The following is a 25,610-nucleotide window of genomic DNA, read 5'->3' as shown; positions in this document are numbered from 1 at the left end:
TCCCTGCGGGGAGACCAGGGTTCATGCTCAGCAATACAGGCATTGGGAGGCTCTGTCCAGGAGCGAGCCAGCGTCTTAGTTTATTTCCCCAAGAACATAACAGTCCGATGGCTCTGAGAAAGGTGGACAGCAGAGGGCAGGGGGTGGGGAAAGCTGGGGGACCAGGCAGGAGGCGGTCGGGGGTCCACCTGGGGATGAGGGCAGGTCTGCCTAGAGCACACACCTCACCTGCAAGGCCAGTGCCAGGTAGGGCGAAGGCAGGCCCCCCACACCCAGCAGGGACACCCAGACTTGGGGATGGGCTCCCACATGCAAGAAGTTCTGGGTGATGAACAGGGAGAGGGAACGCCCCCAAATTGGCGAGCAGGGCTTTCATTTTAGTAGAGGAGGTGGTGGTGAGAACAGAGCCCTGGGGCTGATTTCATTTGTGAATTCCTATCATTTCTAGATTGGCCTTCTGAAAACCGTCCTCCCTGCTCGCAGGCGAGAGACAGAGAGGAGGGAAAGATGACAAATGAAAAGCAGAAGCAGGAGCAGCCCGAGAACGGGAGGGCGTTTCTGTTCCTCTGGGAGTCCTCTCAAAGTCACAGGCTGCCGCAGGCCCCTCCCAGGTAACCGTATCTCTGCCTCCCAGTCCCGCCCCCTGCCTTCTCCCCACCCCACCTTTGGGAAGTAGCCTGCAGGGCGACCCCAGCTCCTGCCCGAGGGTTTCCCGCCCCAGTGAAACCCCAGCCCTGTGACTTTCCCTTTAAGAGCTGTCAGAGCCAGGAAGGCCGGCCAAGCCCGGGCTGGAGGTGGGGACAGAGGCAAGAAAGAAAAAAAGGGAGGCAGGAAAAGTTTTTTCAGAGGAAAATGCAGGGTTTGTCCTTGCCCCTGACGTCAGCTCTCGCTTTCATAAACCCCCCCAAGGGCTGCTGGAAGAGGCATAGCTGGTGCTCCTGATGGGCAAGCCAGACTGGACCCAGCTCCCCGCGAGGTGTCCGGCTCCTCTGGGCTGCGCGGTGGATGCTTTGCCACTAACTTCCAGGCATGAGGTGGTTCCTGCCCTGGATGCTGGCAGCTGTGACAGCAGCAGCCACAGGCGGTGTCCCGGCCATGGTGAGTCTGCCCTCAGGGCGCGGAGAGGAGAGGAACCGGGTTTCCTTCTCACTGGGTCCTGCTGCCTGGGGGGTGGGCGGGGGCAGGGTGAGGGCTGAAATGGGGGCAGGAAGGGAGGTGCCCACTCAGGGGCAAGGGTGAGGCTGAGGGTCAGGCACGGGGCTGATCCTGGCAGGGTGAGGAGCCAGGGGCAGCACCTGGGGAAACCCATTTCCCCACCTGGATGCTCCCCCACCTGAGCGCAGCAGGAAGGGGCAGGAGGCAGAAGTAGGTCAGGGGGCCTGGACTCCCGACCCAGCTCTGCCCAGACTGGCTGTGTGGCTGCGGGTCCGTCGCTCACCCTCTCTGAGCTGCATAAAGTGAGAACATGTTTAGGATACTTCTAGAGTCCTTGAGCTTGGAAAATGAGTCTCCAAGTGCTGGAGATCCTACCCGGACGGAGATGGAGAAGGCCAAGAAAAGTTGGCCGGGAAAATGCCAGCTTCCAGCAGAAGCACCTCCTGAGCAGCGCGTGGGGAGAGGCTCGTCCAGCTGCCGCCGCTGCGGGCTTGCACGGGCCTCTCCGGCTCCTGCCGCGCGTGTTGAGATCCAGCTTGGGAAGCCTGCTGCTTCCCGGGGGCCCTGGGCCTTCTCTCTTTCCCACCCCATCCCAGGCACAGCCAGGGGGTGGGCAGAGGCTGCACCTCCACAGACCCTGGGGTGGAGACACGTGGCAGCAAAGTCAGCCCCCGGAGCTGCGAGGAGGCAGGCGCTGGGTGGGCAGGGGCTGGGGCGGCGAGAGCCAGGGGCAGCCGGCGAGGTGCCCCGGCCCAGGCCAGAGCCTCGGCCAGAAGGAAGGCAAGACAGAGGGAACCTGGCCGGGTGGCTTCGTGACCCGATCACCCCCACAGCTCCTTCAGCGTCTGTGTGCCCCACTGGTGCGTGAGGACACTGAGGCTTGGGCTCAAAAATTCCAGTCCTGCTTCAGCCAGACCTGAGGCTGAGAGCCGGCGCCAGCTGCGGGCTGGGCAGGGTATTCCCAGCGGGAGCCTCGATGCCTGCTTGGGGTCTCCATACTCGCATGGCCCTGGCCACCCCACAAAACGAGGTGTCAATTCCAGTTGATCAGGGAAGGAAATAGAGACTCAGAACAAGCGAGGGACTTGCTCAGGACCCCAAGGTAACAAGCGGCCAAATCCTGCTCTTCGAGAGACTTTCCAAGTTTACACCAAACCCAGCATCCCCAGGAGCCAAACCAGCCCCCGGAGCCAAATCAGCCCTTACAGGCGGCTGTGCTGGGAGCAAGGGACTGGATGGGGACGAGGTGAGAGAGGGCTGGGGAGTGAGGTCTGAGCGGGAGGAGGAGAGAGGCCTGGGCGGGGTCCAAGTAGTCGGGCCCTGTTTCCTCCCCAGAACAGCGGTGCTGGCAGAGCAGGGGAAAGAACCAGGCTTGGCCAAGGGGCCCGGATGCCTGGGGCTGAGGGTCCAGACAGACCCGGATGGTGGGATGGATGGGGCAGGTGGGGGGGTCTGTCCCTCTGAGGACCCCAGCCTGGGGGCCATCTTTGGGGCCCCAACACTTCCCAGCCCATAATTACCTCTAATGCAGGCACTCTCAGGGCACCCCGACACCCCATGAGGCCTCAGACACATGGTAGCAGCGCTTCGCTGGATGCCAAAGCCCGACGCGGCACCCTCCCCAAACTAACATGTAAAGCGAAAGCAAGTCCAGGCGGGGTCCCAGCGGGGCTTCAGTGGAAAAAATGATCATAGATGCTCATATGGAAGAAAAGGTTGCCAAGAAAAGCGTCTCAGAAGCAGCGAGCGAGGGAGAACTCACCCAGCAGATGTGCGAGCGTGAGCGGAAGGGCCCGTAATTGAGGGAGGAAGATGCCAAGTCAGGAAGGGAGAAAGCCAGGAGCCGCTGGGCCGCGGAGGCGAGCATGGCTGGGGTTTAATAGGCGATGAGGGTGCAGACGTGCCTGGCCTCTCTGGCCCTTTGTTCCTCTCTCTGTGCTGAGCACCTACTATGGGCTACGCGAAGGGGCTGCCTTTTGATAACTGCCAAAGGCGGCGCCTGTGAAGGTGGAAATGGCCCTCCCTCTCCAACAGGCGCTCATGAGCACTTATTAGCCACCTCCTGCCACTCTCACCAGCACGATGGAATGGAGGTAATTATCCCTCTTTGTGGATGCAAAACGCCAGCTCTGAGAGGGTAAGTCATTTGCCCAAGGCCACACAGCTTGTGGTCATCTGTGGAGTTGATTTTGAATCTAGAGCCTGCTCTCCGCCTCCCTGGCACACACACTAGTGCAGAAATGAGAAGCGCCCTCCCCTCAAAGCATACAGGCCAGTGAGGAGGGAAAACGTGGGAGTGAGGGGTGACAGGGGGATGCCAGGAGACACAGGCGGGATGCAGGCTCTGCCGCTGATGTTGCCAGCTTCAGGGCCCCAGCTTCCCTTGCCTGTTAATGGATCGGCCACCTAAGCCCACCAGGCTCCCGCCGCTGAGCAGGAAATGTGGGGCGCTTGGAGGGGAGCCTCAGGGTCTGTCTGGCTAAGCCAAGGCTGCGCTCATTAACTCCCGGGCAAGCACTAGGTGTGCACAGGTGAGCCCCACATTCCTCTGAGGGGCGTGTGCACAGGTGTGAGTGCGAGTCTGAGATGCTGGTTGTCCTGAGTGTGGAACGCCCGTGGTGTGTAAGTGCCCGAGGGTGCACGGGGAACGCAAGTCACCCCCTGCTCCTCGGACCCAGTGCGGAACGATGCGAGTCGGGCAGTGTCCTAAACACTCGGCATAACCAACCCACTTGAAAGCCACACTGGGGGCGGCCAGAATCCCCAGGGGCCACGCCTGCGTGTCTGTTCATCAGCCGCTGGTCACATGAGGCTGCTGAGCCCTGAAATGCGGGTACCCCAAATGAGATGTGCTCTAAGCGTAAAACACACACCGCATTTCCAGAGTACAAGAATGTAGAATTCTCATTATGAGCTTTTCTTTTGACTCCAGGTGGAGATGACATTTTTAACATATTGGGTTAAATGAAATATGTTACTCAAATAAATTTCACTTGATTTTTATTACTTTTTAAGGTGGCCGCTGAAAAATTTAAAAATATAAATATGGTTCACATTATGTATTTCTGCATAGTGTCGACCTGGGAAGACACACATGTACGTGGAGGGATTGTAATGTGTGTGTGTGGGGGGGGAATATTGAGGATTCTAATCCCAGCTCCTCCATGATGAGCTGTGCACCCTCGGGTAAGTAAACCAGCCTTTCTGAGCCAGTTTGTTCCTCTGCAAAAAGGCATAATAGTAGAAATGTGAAATAGTAGAAGAGTGAAATGGAGATAAGTGGAGCGAGGAGACCCTGGGGACATGGGGCTAATTCCCATTGTTCCAAGAGCACAGGGAGGGGATTCCCGGCTCCCCTGGGGAGCACAGACTGCAGGCTGGTGCCAGGCTGAGCTGGTGTGAGGGGTGACAAAGATCCTGGTCTCAGCACCAGAGGATGGACAATTGGAGGGCTGTGCTGGGCTCAACTCTGGGGGCATCTTCTGAAGAGCCCAGGGTTTCCACGTCCTGCCGGCCTTCCCAGCACACTCGGGAGGTTGTGAGCACTCCTGGATTATCCTGGAGGAGAGAGAAACATGGTGATGATGATGATGGAGGTGATGACGGAGGTGACCATGAAGGAGGTGATCATGGTGATCATGGGGATGGTGCTGATGATGCTTGCAGAGGAGACTTGCATCCTACAACCCAGAGCCGGGCTCCCTTGACCCGAGGGGTTTCGTGGCCCATCTGCCTACTTGTCCTGTGGATGCTGCAGCCGGGCTCTGTGCCCTGCCCTTCCTGTTTCTAGAGCTGTGGGATAAAGGGTCCACCTGGCCTTAAACGCGTGGTTCATGTGTTGGGGACAGACTTTTACACTAGCAGAGCGGAGCGTGCAGGGGCTTCTGGGAGGGGAGTTCAGGGGACTGTGGGGAAAAAATAGCAACTCCGGGTCCCTGAACTCCAGTTCCTGGGGAGACCCCAGGCACCTGCGCGTGACGGAGTCTTACGTGCATTTAGGCTCAAACACCACTGAGTTACACAGACATTCCTCTGCCGTCCAGCCCTGACCTGCTGTGGGCAGCAGCTCTCCACCCCTCCCCCGCCTCCTCTGCTCCCTGAAAGAAGAGAGGGGGAGAGGGAGACAGAATCATCGGAGAAGGAACTGGGCCTCTCAGAACATGAATAATGGACATTCCAGGGGATGTGATAAAATCCACGCCACCCACCCCAGGCCCCTATCTGGAGACAAGTCCAGACTTGGCTCTGCTAAGCTCTGGGGGGGAGGCGGGGGCAGGGAGGGGGCGGAGATGTGATCCCAGGCCCCAGGAGAGAGGCCCCCGGGGTCCTGCTGAGCCTGGAGCTCCCTGGAGCCTGCCCAGGGCTGGCTGGGGGCCGGGAGAGGGGTATCCAGGGGAGGGGTATCCTGAGAGGGCAGGGGCTGTCCTTGGGCAGGACAGCAGGTTTCGGGACAGCTGGGACCAGCGCAGGCGGCTCATCACCTTGACTTAGGCTTCTTGGCCCCACCCCCCACCCCCACCAGTGCTCACTTTCAGTCTTGACATGGCGGCGGCTGGACTGGCCCTTGGCACCTGAGGCCCCGGGCCCTGCTCCGGCATCCCCTGGGTGGCCCACCCTTCCCGGCGCGGGCTCAGCTGCCATCATTCTTGCAGGGGGCTCTCACTGCTGCCGCTCTAGAAAGGGTGTCATTGGCCATTGTGCCCGAAAAGGGGGGCCATGCTCTGGGAAGTCCCTCTAGTCATGCTTCCTCCATTCAAGGTGACTCCCAAATCCTCTGGCCATGAGCCCTGGCCTGCTATGACCATGTCCTTGAACCCTAAGCCCAGGCAAAACTGGCCACTGGCCATTCCAGCCCCCTGCCACACCTGTGCGTGCTGACTCGGCCAGGATACTGTCTCTGCTCTTCTTCTAGTTCTCCTCATTCATTTTTTAAGATACAGTATAAATGCCTCCTCCTCCAGGAAGCACTCCCTGCTCCTGCCTCTTTCTTCTCACTTTCCCCCCCCCCACCCTCCCCTAGATTCTGCTGAGACACCCTCAGGATAGTGCCTGAAGACACTGGAGGGTTCAAATCCCAACTCTGCCCCTTGAGAGTGCCCCCGGGCAAATGCCAATCACCTCTACCCTGTGGGAATGTGAACATGAGCCCACAAAGATGAGCTTGTTTTAAGTGTGCTTATCTGCAGGGCTGGCCACTGCCTGCGCCTGAGATGCACTCTCCGAAGCTCATTTGGCTGCCCCGCTCCATCATAGAAGTTAGCAAATATTTACTTTCCATAAACGCTCCAGGGTAAATATTTCAGGCCTTGTGGACTTTAAGGACTGCGTGGAATATCCGGTTTTTTCTCTCTCTCTCTCTTTTTCACAAACTTTTAAAAATGGAAAGAGCATCCTGAGCCCCTGTGAAAATTCCGTGGATAGATGTGGCCCGTGGGCTGCGGTTTGCGAGCCTCATCCATGACCCAACAGTCCTTTCAGCCCCTGTCTTCTCAGAAGCCTGGGTGTCCCCTGAACTTAGTGCCTGGCTCTTAGCAGGTGCTTTATGTCTAAACACACGAACACAAGTGGCTCAGCTTTTCCAGCTGAGCAGCCCAGCTTCCTGCGCTTTCTACTTTCTCTAAGAGCCGATTAGCAGGAAATTCCCCCAATCTTCCACGTCCTTCAACTCACAGCCTGGCCACTCTGGGGTCCGCTGGAGTCTCCGTGTCCCTGGAGATCTGCCATGGGAGCTGAGCTCTGAGCAGAGCTGGCTCCTCTAAACCCTGGGCCAGACTTCAGGGTGAGAGCTAGGAACTGAGGGCGTTCTCACTGGGGCTGGGGAATAGGTCCCTAGGGGTACGCTCCTAGGAGGCCCTCAGAAAATCGTGTCCACCTGCTCATACGTGGCTGACAGTCTGTTGCACCAGATGTGAGAACAGAGCATCACTGAGTGTGGGCCGGACCATATGCCTCCGCAGCGCTGGGCCCAAGCTCTGGCCATATCCTCCCACTCTCCCTATCCACACGGCCTCCCTTTTCAGCAAAGAAATGAGCAGAAAGTGCTTCCAGGACATCCCTTTCTTAAGCCTTCCCTGCTGCCTCAGGCCATTTCTGTCTCAACCCTGCCCCCCGGTGGAGAATGTAGGTACAACCTCCCCAAAGCAGGAGAGCCAGGCTGGGGACCATTCCCCCGGCCCACGGAGAGCTTGGCCAGGGCGTGGCAGCCCAGTGCTGGGCACCAAGGAGGTGGGACAGGGAAAAAGCTCCAGGAGCGGCTCAGCTAGAAGGACTGGAGCCAAATATACAGAGAGTGCCTTTTCATCTTTTAACAAGATCCATAGGTCAGTGGTCTATAACCTTTGCTGCCTCAGAAGTTCTGGAAAAATCCCAGGCCACTTATGTCAGGAAGTCTGGGGACAGTGGCCAGCATCGACGTTTATTAAAGCTTCTGGGTAGTGTTAGCATGTAGTGAAGTTTGGTGACCACAGTGGGAGGGCCTCCGATGACAGCCGGCTGTTAGGGGTCACTGGGGGCTGTGGGGAGAGGTGGGGTATGGCTGCGCGAGCTGAGCAGGAAGAAAGGAGCAGCTCAGGCTGTGGCACAGGGGCCACATCACAAAGGGGGGTCGCCTCCACCACCCCTCCTTCTCCCAGACACAGGCTGTCGGCCAAGGCTGACGGGGAGCCAGCCATGAAATGGGTGCCTGGCGGCCGCTACGACTCTACTTACCATGCTCACAGTGCCGGTCTTCACAGTTGCTCCCCACACCTCCTCCCCAGAAGCCCTGGGGATCCCTGCAGACCCCCAGGCAGGTCCCTGCTTCTTCCCTCCGTGTCTCTGCTGCAGGTCAGCACTGAGGACTGGGCCTGGCTGGAAGCAGAGCTGCCTGGAGGACTGGGTGCATCGTGGCCAGAGGGTGGAGGAATGAAGGATGGACAAAAGGCAGGTGCCTTCTGTCAGCAGCGGCCTCCGTGGATCACAACTGCCACGTCAGAGTCCTCTGGCCTATGGGGGATGGCTAGTGAGGGCAGGGGCTGGGGCTGGGTGCCCTTCCTCCCGCAGGGCCTGGCACAGTGTTCCCTTCGCACCTTCCCTGCAGTGTGTGGAATGTGTGACTCCATCTGCATCCCCCTCCAAGCTGTCCACCCTAAGGCCAGGAACCAAGCAGCCACCTGCTGCAGGTGGGCATTCCAGAGACTGGTTCCCAGGAGGGGTTCGGACTTACTGATAGCCTCTGTCACCCCCCGCCCCGGATTGTCTGTGTTGGATAAGGCAGCCAGGAGTCAGAGGGTCAAGCGCCAAGCCCCGCAGTCCTCAGACCCCGCGGGCCCAGGTCTTCCCCAGGGTGCAGTTCTGGTCAAGGACCTTCTCCCCTGGACTGTGGGCTGGGAAATGTCCCACCACTAGATGGCGCCAACAGCAAGGGCTCAGCTCCGCGGACCTCCACGCCCTGCTGCCCAGTCCCGGGGACGTCCCTGCTGAGCCGCAGCCTGGGGGGCCTGCAGGTACTAGGAAGGGAGGCTTCCTTCTGGGCAGCTTTAAACTGGTTGGAGACAGCAGGGTGGACAGAGACCTTATGAAGAAGGGGACCCACCAGATCACAGCCCGTAAAGCTCAGCTCACTGCCCAGCTGGGCTGGGGAGGGGAAGGAGAGGAAAGCCAGGCTTCTACGTGCATTGTGCCCCTAAACCCCCAGCCGCTCCCGGAAAGGGACAATACGTCACTGTAGCACAGATGGGGAAGTCAAGGCCCAGAAAGCTTAGGAAGTTTTCCAAGGGCACAGAGAAAGCCCCTACTTCTCAGTTCCCTGTTCCTCTCTCGGCCCTCAACCTCAACCAGAGCTGGGAGGACACATTCCAGGATCAAGGGAGGGTTTCTAAATATCAAGTGATGTCACAGACCCATTGTGATGGGGAATCCCACATCCCTGCCACCAGGCAGCCCCACAAAGTGGTGTCTCAAGTGCACAGAGAAGTCAGGGACAGACATTGCCCTTTACCAGTTCACATTCCAGTAGGGGGGATGGCCTCTCTAACATGGTCTGGGGAAAGCATGGAAGTCTTCCTGGAGGAGAGGGCTTTTCTATTTCCTTTACCAAGAGCGAGTCCTGATGGCTTGGGGATTGGTCAGAGATGATCTGTGAATTCTCATGAAGCTCTGAGTCTTTTAGGGTCATAGACACGGAGTCTCCATGGAGTCAGAAAAAAGGGTGCATGTGTTGGAAAGGGACTGGTAGCTTGGTATCATTGGTTTGAGGGTTTGAGGTTTTGTTGTGTTGTGTCTTTGAGGAAAAGCAAATGAGGGGAGGCAAACTAATGGCTCCTGGGTGGACCGGGACCAGCTCTGCCCACCCTCAGCGCTCTTTGTTCCTACCAGCAAGGCTTCCCCAAACCACATCAGCCGAGAAAATGAAAAGATACGAGCATGATTCTCTGCCATCCTGGGTCTCTGTCTCTGGTCCAGCAGAGAAGCTACCTGTCTGTCCCCAAAGCAGAAAGGACAGGGCAGAAAGGAGGGAGAGGTTCAGTGACATCTGGAGAAACAAGGCCCAGGCCTTCCTCCTATGTGCTTCTGTGGGTCAGACTCTTTGTGGGGACCAACCCGACGCTGCTCCCCATGGAGCTCACAGGTGTAACCCTGCAGAACTCACAGGCATGCAGCTAATTACTAACGTGCAGAGTAGAGTGTCTGCCAGGAGGTGTCAGGAATCCCCAGGCCCAGGGGGGTCTCTTCAGTGGTGGGTATTTAAGCTGCAGCCTGAGAGCAGGTGCCAGATGAAGGGAGGTGGGAAGAGCATTTCAGCCACAGGGAACCACATGAAGAGTCTCCACTCGATTAGATTCAGACAATTGATGTTGAGCTCCAGGCTCTTTGGTTCTACTGGTTTTGAGAAGAAAGGCGACATCTGGCCATGCAAAGCATGGTAGGAAAATAAAATGTTATGCAAAGCTGTTTTTTAATTTATTTTATTTTATTTTATATATTTTACATCATTTTTCATTTTGCATAATGGTTGCATTTTCATCTTGGTTATCTTCCCCGTACAATTCCCAGCCCTCTTATTTTGACCCTAATCTCTCCTCCCTCCCTAGTGTGTCTTTGTTTTATAGTTGCTTGTTGATTTTGATTTTTACATTATTGTAATTAGTCTTTTTCCTGGTCCCTTATTTAGGTTTTCTAAATTCCTGCTATGAGGGAGACCATCGGTATTTTTCTTTTGAACACTCTGAAGAGTGGGAGGTGATTGTAAGCCCCTTGGGCTTTGAATCTCCTGCCTTCCTTGCAGCCCCCCTTTATCTCTGTCATTCCCCCATAGGACCTCTCCCCAGCTGCTACATCCATGGCCTTCACCCCAGCACCTTTGGAGGACACCTCACGCCCCCAGTTCTGCAAGTGGCCCTGTGAGTGCCCACCGTCACCGCCCCGCTGCCCACTGGGGGTCAGCCTCATCACCGATGGCTGTGAGTGCTGTAAGATGTGTGCTCAGCAGCTCGGGGACAACTGCACGGAGGCCGCCATCTGTGACCCCCACCGGGGCCTCTACTGTGACTACAGTGGGGACCGCCCGAGGTACGCAATAGGAGTGTGTGCACGTAAGTGAGACCCTCCCTACCTTCCAGTTACCCCAGCACCCCCAGCAAGCGCCAGGGCCCCCCCGCACTGCCCTCCCTGTGGCCAGGATCCTGTATCCAGTCTGTGATTAAAGGGCTGGGCCATGCTTGAGGCGGTAGCAGTGCCTTCATTCCCCTTGCCTCCAAAACTGGCTTCTTGCTCTCTTCTCAGCCCTTAGAGGTGCATGTATGGCTGACCCCAGTGGAAAAGGAGTCACCAGCGATGCCTCCTGCCTAGTTTCCTTATTTGCTGATGCCCATGGTCTCTCAGGGCCACCTGTAGAGCGCTGGATACTTTAGTATTATTGTAAATTCAAATAATATGGCTTCAAATACATCAGCAGCATTGAGAGAATAAAACCTAGCAGACTGCACTCATCGCTTCCTACCATCCAACCACATTTTCCCAGCTACTAGTTACTTTTAACTTTCCAGTCCTTTCTTCTGGTGGTCACCACTATATAATACATGCCTTCTGTTAAATCTTGATTGACTTGAAATATCAATTTTGGACAATCTATTAATGATCTTATATTATAGTTGATTTAGCTCCTCAATACTACCTGTCATCTTCCCTCTCTTCCAATATTGCTGTCATACTTTTTGGTTATACAATAATTCAGTAGTTACAATATCACAACTATGTAAATATTGTTTGCAGCATGAGACAGCATACTTGCTTGAATTTCCATCCTTATGAAGTCTTTGCTTTTCCTGGGGTTTTTAATTGCCTTTGTTTTTTCTTTGCTCTTCATCTTCATAATAGCCCAGTGTTGGGAAGGGGGCTGTTGTTTGTTGTTTTCTCTTTTTTGTTCCTAGAGACCACTTTTCTGGGGATTTCTGATCTGTTTCTCTCTGGATTGATATTCACTTAGTGTGAATCATCTAAGCTTTTATCTAAGACACATGACCCAGCATGGTGCCGAGAGGTAACTAGACATCTCAGCCCACTAGCCTAACTTCTAAAAAGTTACACAAAGCCTGGTTAACTCGAGGACTTCCTCCTTCTCTTTGTGTTGAATCAAATCTTCCCTGTAACCATGACTCCATATATCCCATTATATAATCACACACAGTGTAGTCTCTCATCCCCTGCTAACCCATTCTGTTTCCTGAGAAAATTTCTCATGTGGGTTATACACATAATGCTAAGTTAGATCATCCTTTCTGTACCTCCCGGTTGTTTTATGGGGGCTTTCTGCTCTTTTATCATTGGTTCATACTTCAACTTTCATACCAACTCATCTGTCCAGCTTTCCAAGTAACCACCCTTTATAATCCACTCATTCCACTTTGTTCTTTTTATTGAGACTCATTATTACCTCCACAAAACAGTGCGTTCAAAGAGAGCTTACCACATCACCTGCACAGAATCTTAAGATGTGTTGGCAAAACATGCTTTTCCAGAGCCCCACCCCAGGGTGATGGAGTCAGAGTCTTTGGAAGTGGAGATGGGAATTACAGCTTGAACAAGCTTCCCAGTGAGTCTCATGCATGCTGTGATATGAGAGGGCTTACTAATACATAGAGTCATCCATGGACTCTCTCTCCACACCCAGCAAGGAGACGTGGCTGCATCTGCCTGCATTAGAACCACCGCTAGTTATATGACACCGTCTCATTTCCTTGCCCTTTACAGCTGTTCTTTAGGTCATTAAGGAGGTAATTGCATTCACCGCAATTAGACTAATTGCTAAAGCTTTATTGACATCTTACCCTGTGCCAGGCACCATGCTTATATAGACATTCTCTCGTGGACCCAGAGATCACGCAGAGCCTGGAACCATCCTGCCTGCCTTCCCCACCAGGGGCCTGGAAGACCACCCTCCCATCACCCTCATCTCTTTATACATCAAGTCCTGCCTTCACTCACTGCAGCCTCTTACTCCCTCTCATCACGAGTCTCGAGTATTTCCTTTCCTTTTATTTGGAAAGAAAACTCGGTCTGCAGGAGATTTTAATTGGTATTTCACTTGCCAGGCATCCCCTGGTCATATAGGTTTGCAGACACTGGACTGAATAGTTAAACAAGTATTCTCAGAGGTTTTACATGTTTGTGTCCATTGTCAAATTCAAAAAAGGGAGTTATCATAAGAAGTCTTTTCTTTTCAAACTTAGTTACACAGTAAATTCTTTTTGTCCAGGTAGATTTTAATTCATGCAATCATTTACCCCCAATACACACACACACACACACACACACACACAGTCAGTCACACAAACCACACTCAGTCATGGCATATGCGAACACACATACACTATTCACTAGGGTTCTACTGAACCACCCAGAATTGCTGCCATGGCATCTGAGTTCACGAGACCAGAGTGCAAGAAAGAAGACAGCCCAGGGTCTGAGAGATCGAGGGGAGGCACTCAGGGCCAGAGGGGAAAGAGCAGGAAGAGTTCCTCTAAATAGACAATATTTTAGCAAACGGCCAACTTAGCCAATGGGTAGTTCCCAGGACAGGCTAATTCTGCCCTTGCTGATGTGCATGGAAGTAGGTCAGGGCAAGGCAGGCAATAAAAACGAGCGGTTTCAATACTGGCATCTATAACTCAAGAGGATGGTGGGACTGTGGCAAGCTACAAGCTCTGGCTAGCAGGGGTCACCTCTCTTGGGTCCCAGCCACTGCCACTAAGCAGGAGAGTGAACTTGGTCCCCCCAGTGTGCTCTGTCAAGACAATCCAGATTTGTGCCTGATTTGTAAATGTTTGATGACATGCTCCAAAAATTTTTTTAAAACATTTCTTTGGCCAAATGAAATATATCTGTGGGTAGAGAATGACCTCTGATTTAGACTCCTTGGCTATTTTGGGTGTACAAACACTAATCTGCATTTAATGCAGCGGGGTCAGGCCCCAGGGCAGTGTGGTCTGCAAAAAGATCGTGAAATTTACAGGCAAGCAGATTTGGGTTTTGAATCCTGGCTCTGCCATTTGCAGGCTACGTGACCTTGGGCACATCACTTAAGGAGCCTGATAAAACCAACTTCACAGGGCTGTTGAGAATAAACAAAGGAACACATGAAAGTTTCAAATGTGATTCACCACTCTCCATGACTGTTGAATTTGCTTTGTTTTAACTTTACCCCGTAGAGGCTATCTTAGTCCTGCCTATGGTCATCACAAGGAGGGGCAGTGCCATCTAGTCCCAGGCTCAGACAACTCAGTGTGAAGAGTCAGAAAGAAGCAAACTTCCCCAGGTCTTGAGAGACAGACCACCCAAGTCAAGCATGGGACACCATAACTAACTAGGACTGTGACTTTAGACAGGCTACTTACTTCTTAAGTATCAGTTTCCTCATCAAGGAAAATGTAACAAATGATATTTAAGTCTTTGGGTGGTTGGGATATTGAATGCCTAGTAGGAGCCCAGTGAAAACTAGAGTTCACCCCACCTCACATCCATCTACCCACCATCCATCCATCCATCCATCCATCCATCCATCCTCCCACCCACCCACCCACTCTGTCCATCGATGCAATGACCCACCCATTGGCTCATTCACATAGTGAACTTAGGTGAGTGATAATACAGCAATGGGGTTATGACAACGCATGATCCACTGTCTCTGCCTCCAAGCAGCTAACAGCCCATCAGGGGTGTGAGTGAAGGGAGTGAAGGACCAGTTGTTAGGAGGCTTTAGAAGTCCTTCATTAGGAATGAAGCTCACCAGGACATACCTGGATTCGCAAATCTGAGATGAGATAGATGGTAAGAGGGGGACTGGAGAGGGGGTGCAGGAGTTCGCTGTTGAGCCCGTCCACAGCCATAGCATGCATCGTATATCCCCTGGTTTCCCTCTAACCTGTGGCAGACAGGCAGGTCAGGGCCAGCAACGCCACCTCCCTGTCCCCCCACCTTCCCAAAGTTCTCCGGACACTGAGCAACTTCTAGATGCAGCGGTTCTCAATTTTGGCTGCAAATTGTATTCACTGGAGAGATTTAAAAACTATAAAGGCAAAAAATAAATAAATAAATAAATGTCAAGGCCCAGGTCCACCACCATATTCTGGGGCATGGTGTGGGCATCAGAACTTTAAAAACTGCTTCACATGGTACGATGGAGCAACTGGCGGTGAGAACCACTGGGCTAGGGGCTCGCGGGCACTTTTACTGCCTTCTCAGTCTTAAGTTCCCACATACTGGGGTGAAGGCGTGGGTTCTGCACCCTTCCTTCCCTATCCCTCCAATGCCTGTGCGCAGGTGCATGCACACACACACCCAGGCCTTGTCCTCATGCACGTATGGAGTGTTCCTGCACAGCCTGAGTCAAGAGGGCGCAGTCAGGGGTGACTCAGAATCCAAAAATGAATGATTCACCCAGAGCTTCCTCTGTTTTGTTTGGTTTTGTTCTTTTATTTCCCCCGATTTCCCCTCCTTTACTGGTGTCTGGTGAAAGGAAATGGGTTGGCGAGTCAGATCCCCTGGGTCTATCCCAAAGTTACCATTCACCGGTTGGTGACCTTGAGCTAACGAATCACTTGCCCTCCTTGCGCTTTCCTGTCTGCCTAACAAATAAAGCCCTGCCGGTCCCGGCTCTGGGAGAGCTGAGCGAGATAACGTATCCGAAGGGGCTGGCAGGAGATCAGATGGCCAGTGAGTGTGAGGGCCTTTCCTTCCCAGGCCTCCTCCCTGCACAATCACAGCCCAGGAAAAACAGGAGTCACACCAACATCCCACAGGCTGAGCCTCTGCTTCCTGCTGCTCCCGCACCCGGCCGGTCACCTTGGGCACGTGGCTCAGCCTCGCTGAGCTCGGTTTTGCTCTATGGGGAAAACAAAGGTGAAAATGGGGTAGCCTTTCCTTGCAGGATGGAATCAGCAACACAAGAAAGCCAGACACAGAGCAAGTCGGTGCCCAAGATCGGGGGCAACGCTTAGGAAGCCTTTGCTCTGCGAGATGCAGGAATTATTAGTAGCCACGGCTGGGCCAGCCCAGGAGATAGAACAATGGCTGACGGTGGATTCCAAACTACCCCACCTCAGGGCAGCTTGTGGCCTGGATTCCCTGCCAGCACTTCCATTGTCCTCAAGGCAGAACACAGCACGCTGGGCAGGAGGCCTGGACAGTCTGGCAGCCCCGGGCTCTCCCGGCACCCCAGGCTCACAAATCCACCTCCGTCCTCGGCCTCTCGGCTGTCGCTCAGGCACCTGGTGTGCAGTGAGACACTCCTGACCTCCAGCCCCCAGGCCTGCCCTCCTCAGGTCTAGAAGCGGGGGTCCTTGTGACTCCTGGTCTCCACATCCCACTCGTCAGCGCATCCTGCGCCCTTCCTTCCACACACCAGCACTGGGCCCTTCAACCCCTGCAGGGTGGTTCTGCCACAAGCATGCTCGTGCCAAGCAGCTGTGCCCGTAACTGCTGTCAGGGAGGCGCCTTACCACCAGAGAAAAGAACTCATTGGTGACAATTCAGTTTCTCCATTGATGATTGAATCAACCCCCTTTGGCATTTAATGTCTTTGATCATATTAACTATCCTTGATTCTCTTTATCGATTCATATCAACTCTTCTATTCATCTAAAGTGTTTAATTCCTTTTAAGTTTGTTGTCAACTTGGTTTCATTTACCCATTCATGGAATGGGAAACTAACTCTGCATACTCACATGCTATCATTTTCATGATTATAATACAATATGTTTATTTATTAGACTTCTATGCATATATAGACATGTCTCTATCATGTATAGTATATCCTGGGCTCTCTGTGATATGTCTGCTCATACTCCAGTACCATGCAATCTGATTCTGCACTCTGATTTCACCCTTCTAGTAAGTTTGATCACCGAAAAATGCCAAAGGAGTGTAAAAAATACTAAAAAGTCTTGGAAGACAGTTTCTTAGGTACAGTCCACACACGAAAATCAGTTCTTTACAAAGAAATGCCATGAATCTACATATTTAAAGGTGTTCACATATTCAAATGTTTTACATTTTGTCTTTTTAATTATGTGATTATTTTTCATGTTTCACGATGTGCTTTTGAATGTCCCTCTGGCGCAATGGCCAGTCAGGCAAGTGGGGAAACACCTGCCGCCAAGATGCTTATGGCAAAACGACCTGGAGCTTCTCCACTTGGCACTTGCTCTCTCCCTGGTCCAGGCAGAGGCCCCTCTCACGTGCATCACTGCCTGGATGGCTGGAGGTGTCCTCCCACGCCACCCTCGTCCCCTTTCAGCCATTCTCAACTCATCAGCAGTGTTCCTATGAAGCGTAATGCATGTCATTCATTCAACAGATACTGACTGAGCACCTACTGTGTGCCAGGCATGGTACTAGGCTCTACAGGTTTGCATCTTTTTCTAAACCTACAAGAAAGCCTCCTCCTCCTCTCTCCCTTTCCCAGCAACCCCTGCCACAGTCCAGGTCTGCTCCCACCTCTGTCTGCCCTCCTGAGGGGCTCACCCCTCCCCCTCATGCCTACCACCTTGTTTCAAGCTGCACGTGTCCCCTGCCCACCTTCCCAGGCCTCTTGCCGCCGTCAGCATTCTCCAGCATCTTTCCTCCGCCACCTCCACTAGAAGGCAAGCTCTGGAGCTTTTGTGACCCCCACTGAACCTCCAAAGCTAGGCCACCCCACAAACACACTGAATGAATGAGATTCCACTTTTCAAAGCCTCTGAACAAGTCTGCCTTGCTCAGAATGTGGCCCTAGAAGCAGATGCTTCTCAGCACCAGGCTTTGTGCCCGGTGCTGACGACAGGGCCGGATGCCAGCCCCGGGTCCCAGCCCACTGCCTTGGCACTGGGGCCTATTCAGGGACTGGGAGCTGAGGGGTAGCACCCTGCATGCCCCGGGCTAGAGTCCCACCACCGGCCCTGGCCCTGCCCTGCCCCACAGGGGGGCTCCCTGGGTGGGCGCGGTGCGGCAGCCGCAGGCTGGGTGCCAGCAGGTCTGTGTTTCCAGAGGTGGTCGGCGTGGGCTGCCTCCTGGACGGCGTGCGCTATGACAACGGCCAGTCCTTCCAGCCCAACTGCAGGTACAACTGCACGTGCGTGGACGGCGCGGTGGGCTGCACGCCACGGTGCCTCCGCCAGCGCCCCCCGCGCCTCTGGTGCCACCACCCTCGGCGTGTGAGCGTGCCCGGGCACTGCTGTGAGCAGTGGGTGTGTGACGACGACTCCAGGAGGCCGCGCCGGACAACGCCGCTGCACACGGGCGCCTTCGGTGGGTGCAGGAGGCGGGTGCCCTCTGCTATGGGGCTCCTCTCCTCCATCTTACTCCTCTCTCCTCCATCTTACTCTCCCTCCTCCATCTTACTGGCCATTTATTTGCCTCCATCCCCAGCCCTCTTGGCGCCCCCCTCTCCGCTACCTGGCACACCCCATCCTGGAGGTGGGGACCACAGCTAGTTGGACCAGCCAAGCATGGGTCCTCCCGTTGCCTGGGTGCTTTGGGCCAGGGCAGCTCCCCCATCTCCTACTACAGCCCTGGCCGTGCTGTCATCAGCCCGTGTAGGCCGGTGCAGGCCGAGCGGCGACCTGCTTAGTGGGGGGTACCCGTTCCGCAGTGGGGGGCTCAGAACCTGCGACTGGGCTCTGACCCTGTCTGGGCCCCTCACCCCGTCTTGCCTTCTGCACAGACGTCCCCCTGCAGGGCAGGGATGGGCCTTTCAGCCTTGATCCCCGCACCCGCAGACGCTGCGCCCGTGGACGCCCCAGCCCCTCAGCGGCTCAGGTCACGCAGCCCGCTGGCTGCTGCACAGGGCTGGGGCGCAGCTCCCCGGTCTCGAACTGGGGGCCCCTCCAGCCTGCGTGTTGCCCCTCGTGACCCCAGAGGCGGAGAAGCCCAGGGCCACCCCTTCCCTGGCACATGCTGGGGAGCCGCCCCCTGCCCTGTGGGGTCGGACTCCCCCCTCTCCTTCTGCGGTCCAGGGGCCCCCCTCAGCGCGGTGGGCACGGGTGGGGGCAGGACGTTCACCCCCACTCCCGCCCCCCGCAGCGGCCGCGGTGGCAGAGCCCTGGCACCGGAACTGCGTGGCCCACACCAGCCCCTGGAGCCCCTGCTCCACCAGCTGCGGCCTGGGGGTGTCCACGCGCATCTCCAACGCCAACGCCCGCTGCTGGCCTGCGCAGGAGAGCCGCCTCTGCAACCTGCGGCCCTGCGGCCTGGAGCTCCACCAGCACATCAAGGTGGGTCCCCCGACGCTCCTGCAGCCCAGCCCGGCTCCAAGCCTGGCCCCGCACGTCCTCACACGGTGGTAAAATGGGGTGAAGGGGCCCACCTCCCAGCAGTTGTTTGGGACAACGTGTGCCTCTGGTGGTCGTTGTCGTGTGAATTGCACTCAGTGATCGCCGTAGTATTAGAATCAAGGGCCTCCCTGGTGGCTCAACCTCCCAGGTTGAGCGCCACGCTGTGAAGCTGTCTGCAGCCTCTGCAGTGCGGGTTCGATCCCGGCCAGCCAGGGAGAATCCCACACGGCGCGGCAGACCTCTCCTGTCTCGCCCGCTGCTCCCCTCAGCAGTATATTTCATCAGTCTACCTGTTTTGCTCCCCGCTCTGTCTCTGGTGAATCCTCTCACCCTCCCGCACATCTGGTCTGTACCCCGTTCTTGTATGAAAGAATAAATAAATCTTTAAAAAAAAATCAAGGTCACCCCCTAGAAAACTCCTGACTCTCAGGGGTGCTGCCCTGTGATGGCTCTGAGGGCCCCTCACCCCTGCTGCTCTCCCTCTGCTCCAGCCCAGACCCTGTCCCTGGGATGATAGTCACACGGGGTGATAGGGGCCAATGAATGGGGCTTGGGACTGGTATCAGGGCCCCTCGGCTGCTGACCACATGGCGCTGGGACTGTTCTCACCCCTCTGAGCCCCAGGCCCCTCGTCTATGAAACAGAGTTGATCGAAGCTCCTCTTGCAGGTCGGAGAGGCAAAGAAAGTTAAAATGAAGGCTGAAGGGTGGTGGGGACCTCGAGGCTCAGACCCAGTCCTCAGCTAGAAGTGGATCTGGCAGGGACCGCAAGGCCCCTCACTTCTGCCTTAGGATTGGCCGTGGGTGCTCGTGTCCTGTAAAATAAAAACAAGTAAGGATTCAGCACTGATTGCATTTGGGGGCCACGGATGGTTCCTCGGGGATGCTGAGGAGAGGGTGGCCCAGCTGCCCACAGTCCTCCTTAGAGATCAGACATGACCCCTGTCCTCTGCACCTGCCCCCCCATCATGTGTTCAGCTGGACCCTCCTTCTCTCTTCTTCCTCCTCCTCCTTCTCTCTTCTTCCTCTCTGACTCTCCTCCCTGCCACCGTCCCCTGACCTTCCTGCTGCTTCCTGCGCATCCGTCTCTCCGTGGACAAGTCTTCACTGAGGCATGACTAGGAAGGTCACCGCAGCGGGACGCCAGAGCAGAGGTCCTGAGCTGGAGCATGCGCCGTGCAGTGGGGGGAGATGGAAGGGCTGGTCGTGACTCGTGATCCCTGCTGCATTTTGTTTCCATCATAGGGTGCCCTAAGAGGACTCCCCAAATTGTCCAAGAGTCAGGCCCCCCAGAGTCTGCATCTGCTCCACTCCCAGTTCTGGTGGGATGCTGGTCCACAGTAGACCCCGAGATCCATTAGCCCAGGGAGTGTTGCGAGCGCCCTCTAGGCACCAGGCACAGAATTGGATGAAAGAGCCCCAGAAAGAGCCCCAGTCTCAGGAGAAAAAGAGTGGAGGCCCAGCTCAGTGCAGAGGCAGATGCTTGAAAAAAGCTGTGCAGTGGAGCGAGCTGCGTGATGAGGCAGGGGCGGTGCGGGCAGACCAGGGGGAGGTCAGGGTAACGAGCATCCTCCAGTCCTGAGGCTGGTTCTGCCACCACCTATCTGGGGGCGTGGGGAAGGAGCTGTGAAACCCTCCATCCCGGTGAGACTGACAAAGGGCTGGACTTTGTGGAGCAGAATCGAAGGTGACCAGGGAAATGGCAGGCCTCAGGCACCACCTGGACCGTCTGTGGGCCTCACTTTGCCCCAGGTCCTCTGGCTGGTTCTTCCTGTATTTGCATGAGTCCTCCCTAGCTAACCCTTCTGGAAGGGAGGTGGAGCACTCCCCCAGGTGAGCGAGAAGCTCTGAGACTGACACCTCCTGTCCTGCAGGAAGGGAAGAAGTGTTTGGCCGTGTACCAGCCAGCGGCGCCCGTCAACTTCACCCTCGCCGGCTGCGTCAGCACACGCTCCTACCGGCCCAAGTACTGCGGGGTCTGCACAGACCACAGGTGCTGCATCCCCTACAAGTCTAAGACCATCCGCGTCTCCTTCCAGTGTCCCGACGGGCCTGGCTTCTCCCGCCAGGTGCTGTGGATTAACGCTTGCTTCTGCAACCTGAGCTGCAGGAACCCCAACGACATCTTTGCAGACTTGGAATCCTACCCTGACTTCTCAGAAATTGCCAATTAGGCAAAACCACGGGATCAGGGAGCTGGCCCAGTGCTTGCAAAGACTCCCGCCCTCTCACACCCACAGTCAAGCCGCGGCCAGCCCACTTCCCGACCACCTCTAACTGCCCTGATCCAGACCCTTGGCCCTGTACTGCCTCTGACCACCAGGGACCCAAGGGGGCAGCTTGGGCCCAGACTCTGGTCCCCAACTTGAAAGCACCCCACGTACACACCAAAGAAAGTGCCTCTCTTGAGCTGTCTGGACAATTCCCCGAGTGGACCTGGCCTGTCCAGATTACCAGAAGTCCTGCTGGTTCTTGCTCGAGTCACACGGAGCAGAATCAACTTGACATCTAATATTACCAATTCCCTTTTAATTTTATTTTGTTTCTTTTCTTAAAAGGATTCCCTTTTTATTTTATTTCTTTTTTTTTTTAAACTAACTCCTTCTTTATATGTCAACCACAGATACTTTGTGTTCATTGCACAGATAGATAGACTATTTAGGACAGTGGAACAACCTCAGATAGAACAGACAGTTGTGACCACAGTATACTAGACTATCTCTGACTTCCAGATTTCTGCATCCCTGGGTTACCAGATATTTGCCAAGTGGGATGAACGGTTGCTTGGCTCTGATTGTCAGTGGAAAATTGTGTCTATTGACCAGGGCATCGTTGAGGTTACGTTTCTCTTCACTCACACACCAGGAAGGGTACAGATGGTCTTCGTTCCAGTTGGAAATGCAATTTGATAAAGCTCATTCTTGTTCATAGGAAAACCCAGCTTTCCAGGGTCAGAACGGGGCCAGCCAATTTTCAGAAGGGCCATCGGAGCCCAGCACCAAATTTTCCTCCAGTCAGGGTCCCCTGCCTACTTGTGGGGGCATGGGAGCTAGTAGGGCCTCCAGGATGGCCTCTCTGACCCAGGACAGTGGTGTCCTGGGACATTCCCCAGCTGCTTGGGAGACTCAGCTGAACTCCAGGTCAGACCTGCCTGAAATGACAGAGGTGGTCCAGGCGGGGTGTGGGTCAGTCCAGAAAGCGGGTTCACTCTGTGTCTGCCTGGGGTGGCACGGCTCGCTGGACCCTGAACATGTGTCTGTCTGCCACAGTGACCCGTTTCAAAGACTCGGGTCTGCAGACCCCATCAAGTTTCCTGTGTGAAGACAGGGGTTTACCAGCTTTTTAGAAACAGAAGTCCATGTAATGGGGGCTAAAAGCCAAAAAGAGTTGAAGCTAAAAGAAAGAGACAGTTGTTAATAAGGGAAACAAGGCTATTATTTATTTTATTAGTAAAGTATAAATATTTACTGTTATAATTTAATTTAGTGCCTCCTGTGTGCCAGTCACTGCCTAAGCACATGCCAGCAAGTTAAAATGTCTCCATCATGTTGAAAGGCCTGTTTTGATTTCTGCTCTTACAAGTGTGAAGTGGGAGTTCAGGAAGGTCAGGAAAAATGGCCGGTATCACCCAGCTGGGAAGATGGGAATCAAATCCAAATTCAACTCATTTTCTAACTTCTCCATTGTTTTGAGAGCTTCCAAATATGTACAACGAGGAAAATATATTGAAATAAGCGATTTCTCATTTTTGACTCTTATTACTGTCTCTCTAGCCCTTTTCCCAGGAGAAGAGAGTATCTGGCTTTCAGGTGATTTAAGATACTTGAGCACCCAAAAAATTATGGGGTAGACAAAAGTCTATCAATCCCTACATGTTATCTTCCTCTTCAAATCAGAACCAGCTCTCATCCTGTATTTAAAAGATGATTTTGTTTACACAAGCTTCAGATTGAAACCATGAGGGCATTCTGTGTGGTATGCAGAGGGACCCCTAAACAAAATACTGAGCTGCTCAGATAAGCTGGTGAATAAAGGAAATTTGCATGTGTTCCTATTTAATTCAGAAGCTCTCTTCTCCCAAAGTTATGTGACAATATCATTTTTATCAATGAAAGTTTCATTGCTGTAGGAAAAGACACATTTAAAGAATGTCTATTTTTGTAAAAAGAAATCTGTGTGAAGAGAATTTACCCCAGACTTCCCTAAAGTCTATATAGGTCATGCTGGATTTCCTTAGAGTGCAAACACCTGCCATCTATGCATTTCCCTCTGGGCCTTGCTGAGCTAAGAGCCAACCCCTCTTAAAATTCAGCAGAAACTCCAGAGCTAGGTTCGAACTGCACTTGCATTCCAAATTAGGAAACTGAGTTTTGCTTCACAGGAAGCCTGGTGGGGGGAGTTGGCGGCTGTGCTGGAAATGGATGGCCTGGGGTGGTGGGATGGTCCAGAAAGGATTTCTTTGGAGGAATGAGCTACCGTGTGCCGGTGTCAGAGTGTAGGGGCAGGACAGGGCCACAGAGCAAGTTCTCTGATCCAGCAGACCGGGTAAAGGAGGAGAGAGTTCTGGAGACCTCAGTGGGTTTTCAGGCTTTTATTGGGATTTACAAGGCATATAGGAGGCAAGGGTGATGGGGGGCCGGGAGGCTGGCAGGCTTCCCAGCCCCCAGCAAGACTTCACTCTGTCTGGGTTCTCTAGTTCTTCTGCTTCTGCTTCTCTCGGCTTCTCCTCTGCTTCTCGTTCTGCTTCTCTCGGCTTCGGTTAGCATTCCCACCATGCTGCCCCTAAAAGCCCAGTCTCAGCCCAGGTGAATCCCATCTACATAGGCCCACACCCTACTCCAGGTGCCCGCCATCAGGCATGCATTTGGGACCACGGGGTTCTGAATTCTATCCTAATGGCGAGAGGGCAGAAAAGCCTGATACTTGTTACCTTACCCTACACAGAGGCAAAGCCCCAGGTCTGTGTAGGGAAGGCGTGTGGACACGAACAAGGCAGTCTCTCTGTGGCCCGCACATGCCCTGGCTGCTCTCACTGCATTAGCCTACAGCCTCCCTAGCTCCAAGGCGCTGCAGACATGAAAGTGGAGCCTCCCTCCAGCTAGTGCTGGCTTGGTGCTAAGTGTTTTGCTACATTTTTAATCATATTAATCACTTCAACAATTTTGAGTAAGCATATTGTCTCCATTGTCAAAGAAGTTGAGAAATCCCCCAAAAGTTTATTCCACTCTTCTTTGCTCACAGAGAGGCTTCTAAGCAGAGGCTGGACCCTGCCTCTTGGAGACTCACATTGGCAGGGAACCTGTCTGTGGCTGTGTCTCCAGTCCCTGGTAACCCCAGGGCCAGGTGGGGTCATTACACCAAAGACGCCTTAATCTTCAGTGAAGAAATTCACCTTAGTGCTTACAGTGACTCTCCCTGATGTGCCTGGGATAGGGAGAGGATTCCTGCAGATCCTGGTGAGTTCACTGAACCACCCATGCTCATCATAAACGTCCTGTGAGTGAGCGCTCAGCCTGTGCGAGGCCCTTAACAGCATATCTCATTTAGCCTCCTTGTAACCCCCAAGATGGCGGATTCTCATCTTTTGCTCATTTTAGAGATAATACAGCTGAAGCTCTAGAGGGTTAGTCACTTCCTCACCTCTCACCACCTACTAAGTCCAGACCCGGATCATGAACCAAGGTGTGTCTGGCCCCTGGACCATCTCTCTGGAGGCCAAGCACAGCTGGTCTGCCCCCAAATCAAGGGCAAGAGGTGCTTCACTGACCACGGCTGCAATGTCAGCTGTGAACGTGACTCAGAGAGTGGTCAAGAAAGTCAATCCCAATGCCGTGATTGTGTGTGACCTCAACACCAGCCCATGCATGCGCTGGAGGCACCCGTGTCCAGTATGCTAAGCGACGTCACTGCTTATTCAAGGCCTCTCTTGATGCAAAGTGGCTGAGACGGTGACCGGCCGGCTGGGGCCCTGCCTGACTGGACAGGAGGTTTGTCGGTGTCCAGCCACACGACTGGACAGGCGGTGTGTCGGTGTGCGTGTCTGTACACGGAACGCCTTCTTCAAACTGTGCCTTCATATTTAAGTATTCCAACTGCCATTTTGTGACTACAAAATACATATAAAGAAATACCTTGCAATTTCCCAATAAAGGAAAAATAGCACTCGGGCAATCTGTCATATTTTACATGTTCCTCGTTTTCCTCATGATTTGCGTCGCGTGGAACTTGTTTGTTCAACGTGAAGGGTTTTTATTGCTCAAATTCCCTGTTTATAGCTCTCCTCCTCACAGCAATAAATCATGTGCAGGCCGACTGACTGGATATGGTGGGGTTTTGTATATTCAGTTATTACGAGGTGATGAGCACCAGGGACCTTCAGCAAATGTGCAGATGGCGGCAATTAAGCTCCAGATAGTTTAGCTCTGGTGACAGAAACAGCTGAATGTTTGGAGCGGGACTTAGAGATCTGATCACAAGAGACGGAGCTCCATCTGCGTCTGGGCAGGAAGATACCGCCTGTCGATACAGGGTGGACATTTTAGCTTTCCTTCCATCAATCATTCACTCACTCATTTGTTCAGTGCTTTCCTACCCTCCCCGCCCCCCCAAGGCTGGCTACCTTGAGGTGAGGACTGAGGAGCAGGGCTGGCTGGCTGGACAGACACTTGG

General features: G+C 54.1%; 1 protein-coding gene across 4 annotated transcripts; it reads left to right on the top strand.

Annotated features, from left to right (window-relative positions):
• Nucleotides 1-852: 852 nt before the first annotated feature.
• On the top strand, nucleotides 853-21,115 carry CCN4 (cellular communication network factor 4; the record flags this gene model as incomplete). Of its 4 annotated transcripts, XM_084229833.1 has the most annotated exons (6): nucleotides 853-916; nucleotides 1,028-1,080; nucleotides 10,451-10,727; nucleotides 17,657-17,917; nucleotides 18,692-18,882; nucleotides 20,816-21,115. In XM_084229833.1, the coding sequence occupies 6 exons, from the start codon at nucleotides 853-855 to the stop codon at nucleotides 21,113-21,115; spliced, it is 1,146 nt and encodes a 381-aa protein (XP_084085959.1). The 4 variants fall into 4 exon arrangements, with proteins under 4 accessions (XP_084085959.1, XP_084085960.1, XP_084085961.1 ...); XM_084229834.1 differs by lacking the exon at nucleotides 853-916 and having other exon boundaries at nucleotides 1,030-1,098; XM_084229835.1 differs by lacking the exons at nucleotides 853-916; nucleotides 17,657-17,917 and having other exon boundaries at nucleotides 1,030-1,098.
• Between the last annotated feature and the right edge of the window lie 4,495 nt (nucleotides 21,116-25,610).

Source organism: Talpa europaea (assembly GCF_964194135.1).
Source record: "Talpa europaea genome assembly, chromosome: 3".
In the NCBI taxonomy this organism is placed as follows: Eukaryota; Metazoa; Chordata; class Mammalia; order Eulipotyphla; family Talpidae; genus Talpa; species Talpa europaea.
This window is presented reverse-complemented; position numbering and strand designations above follow the sequence as displayed.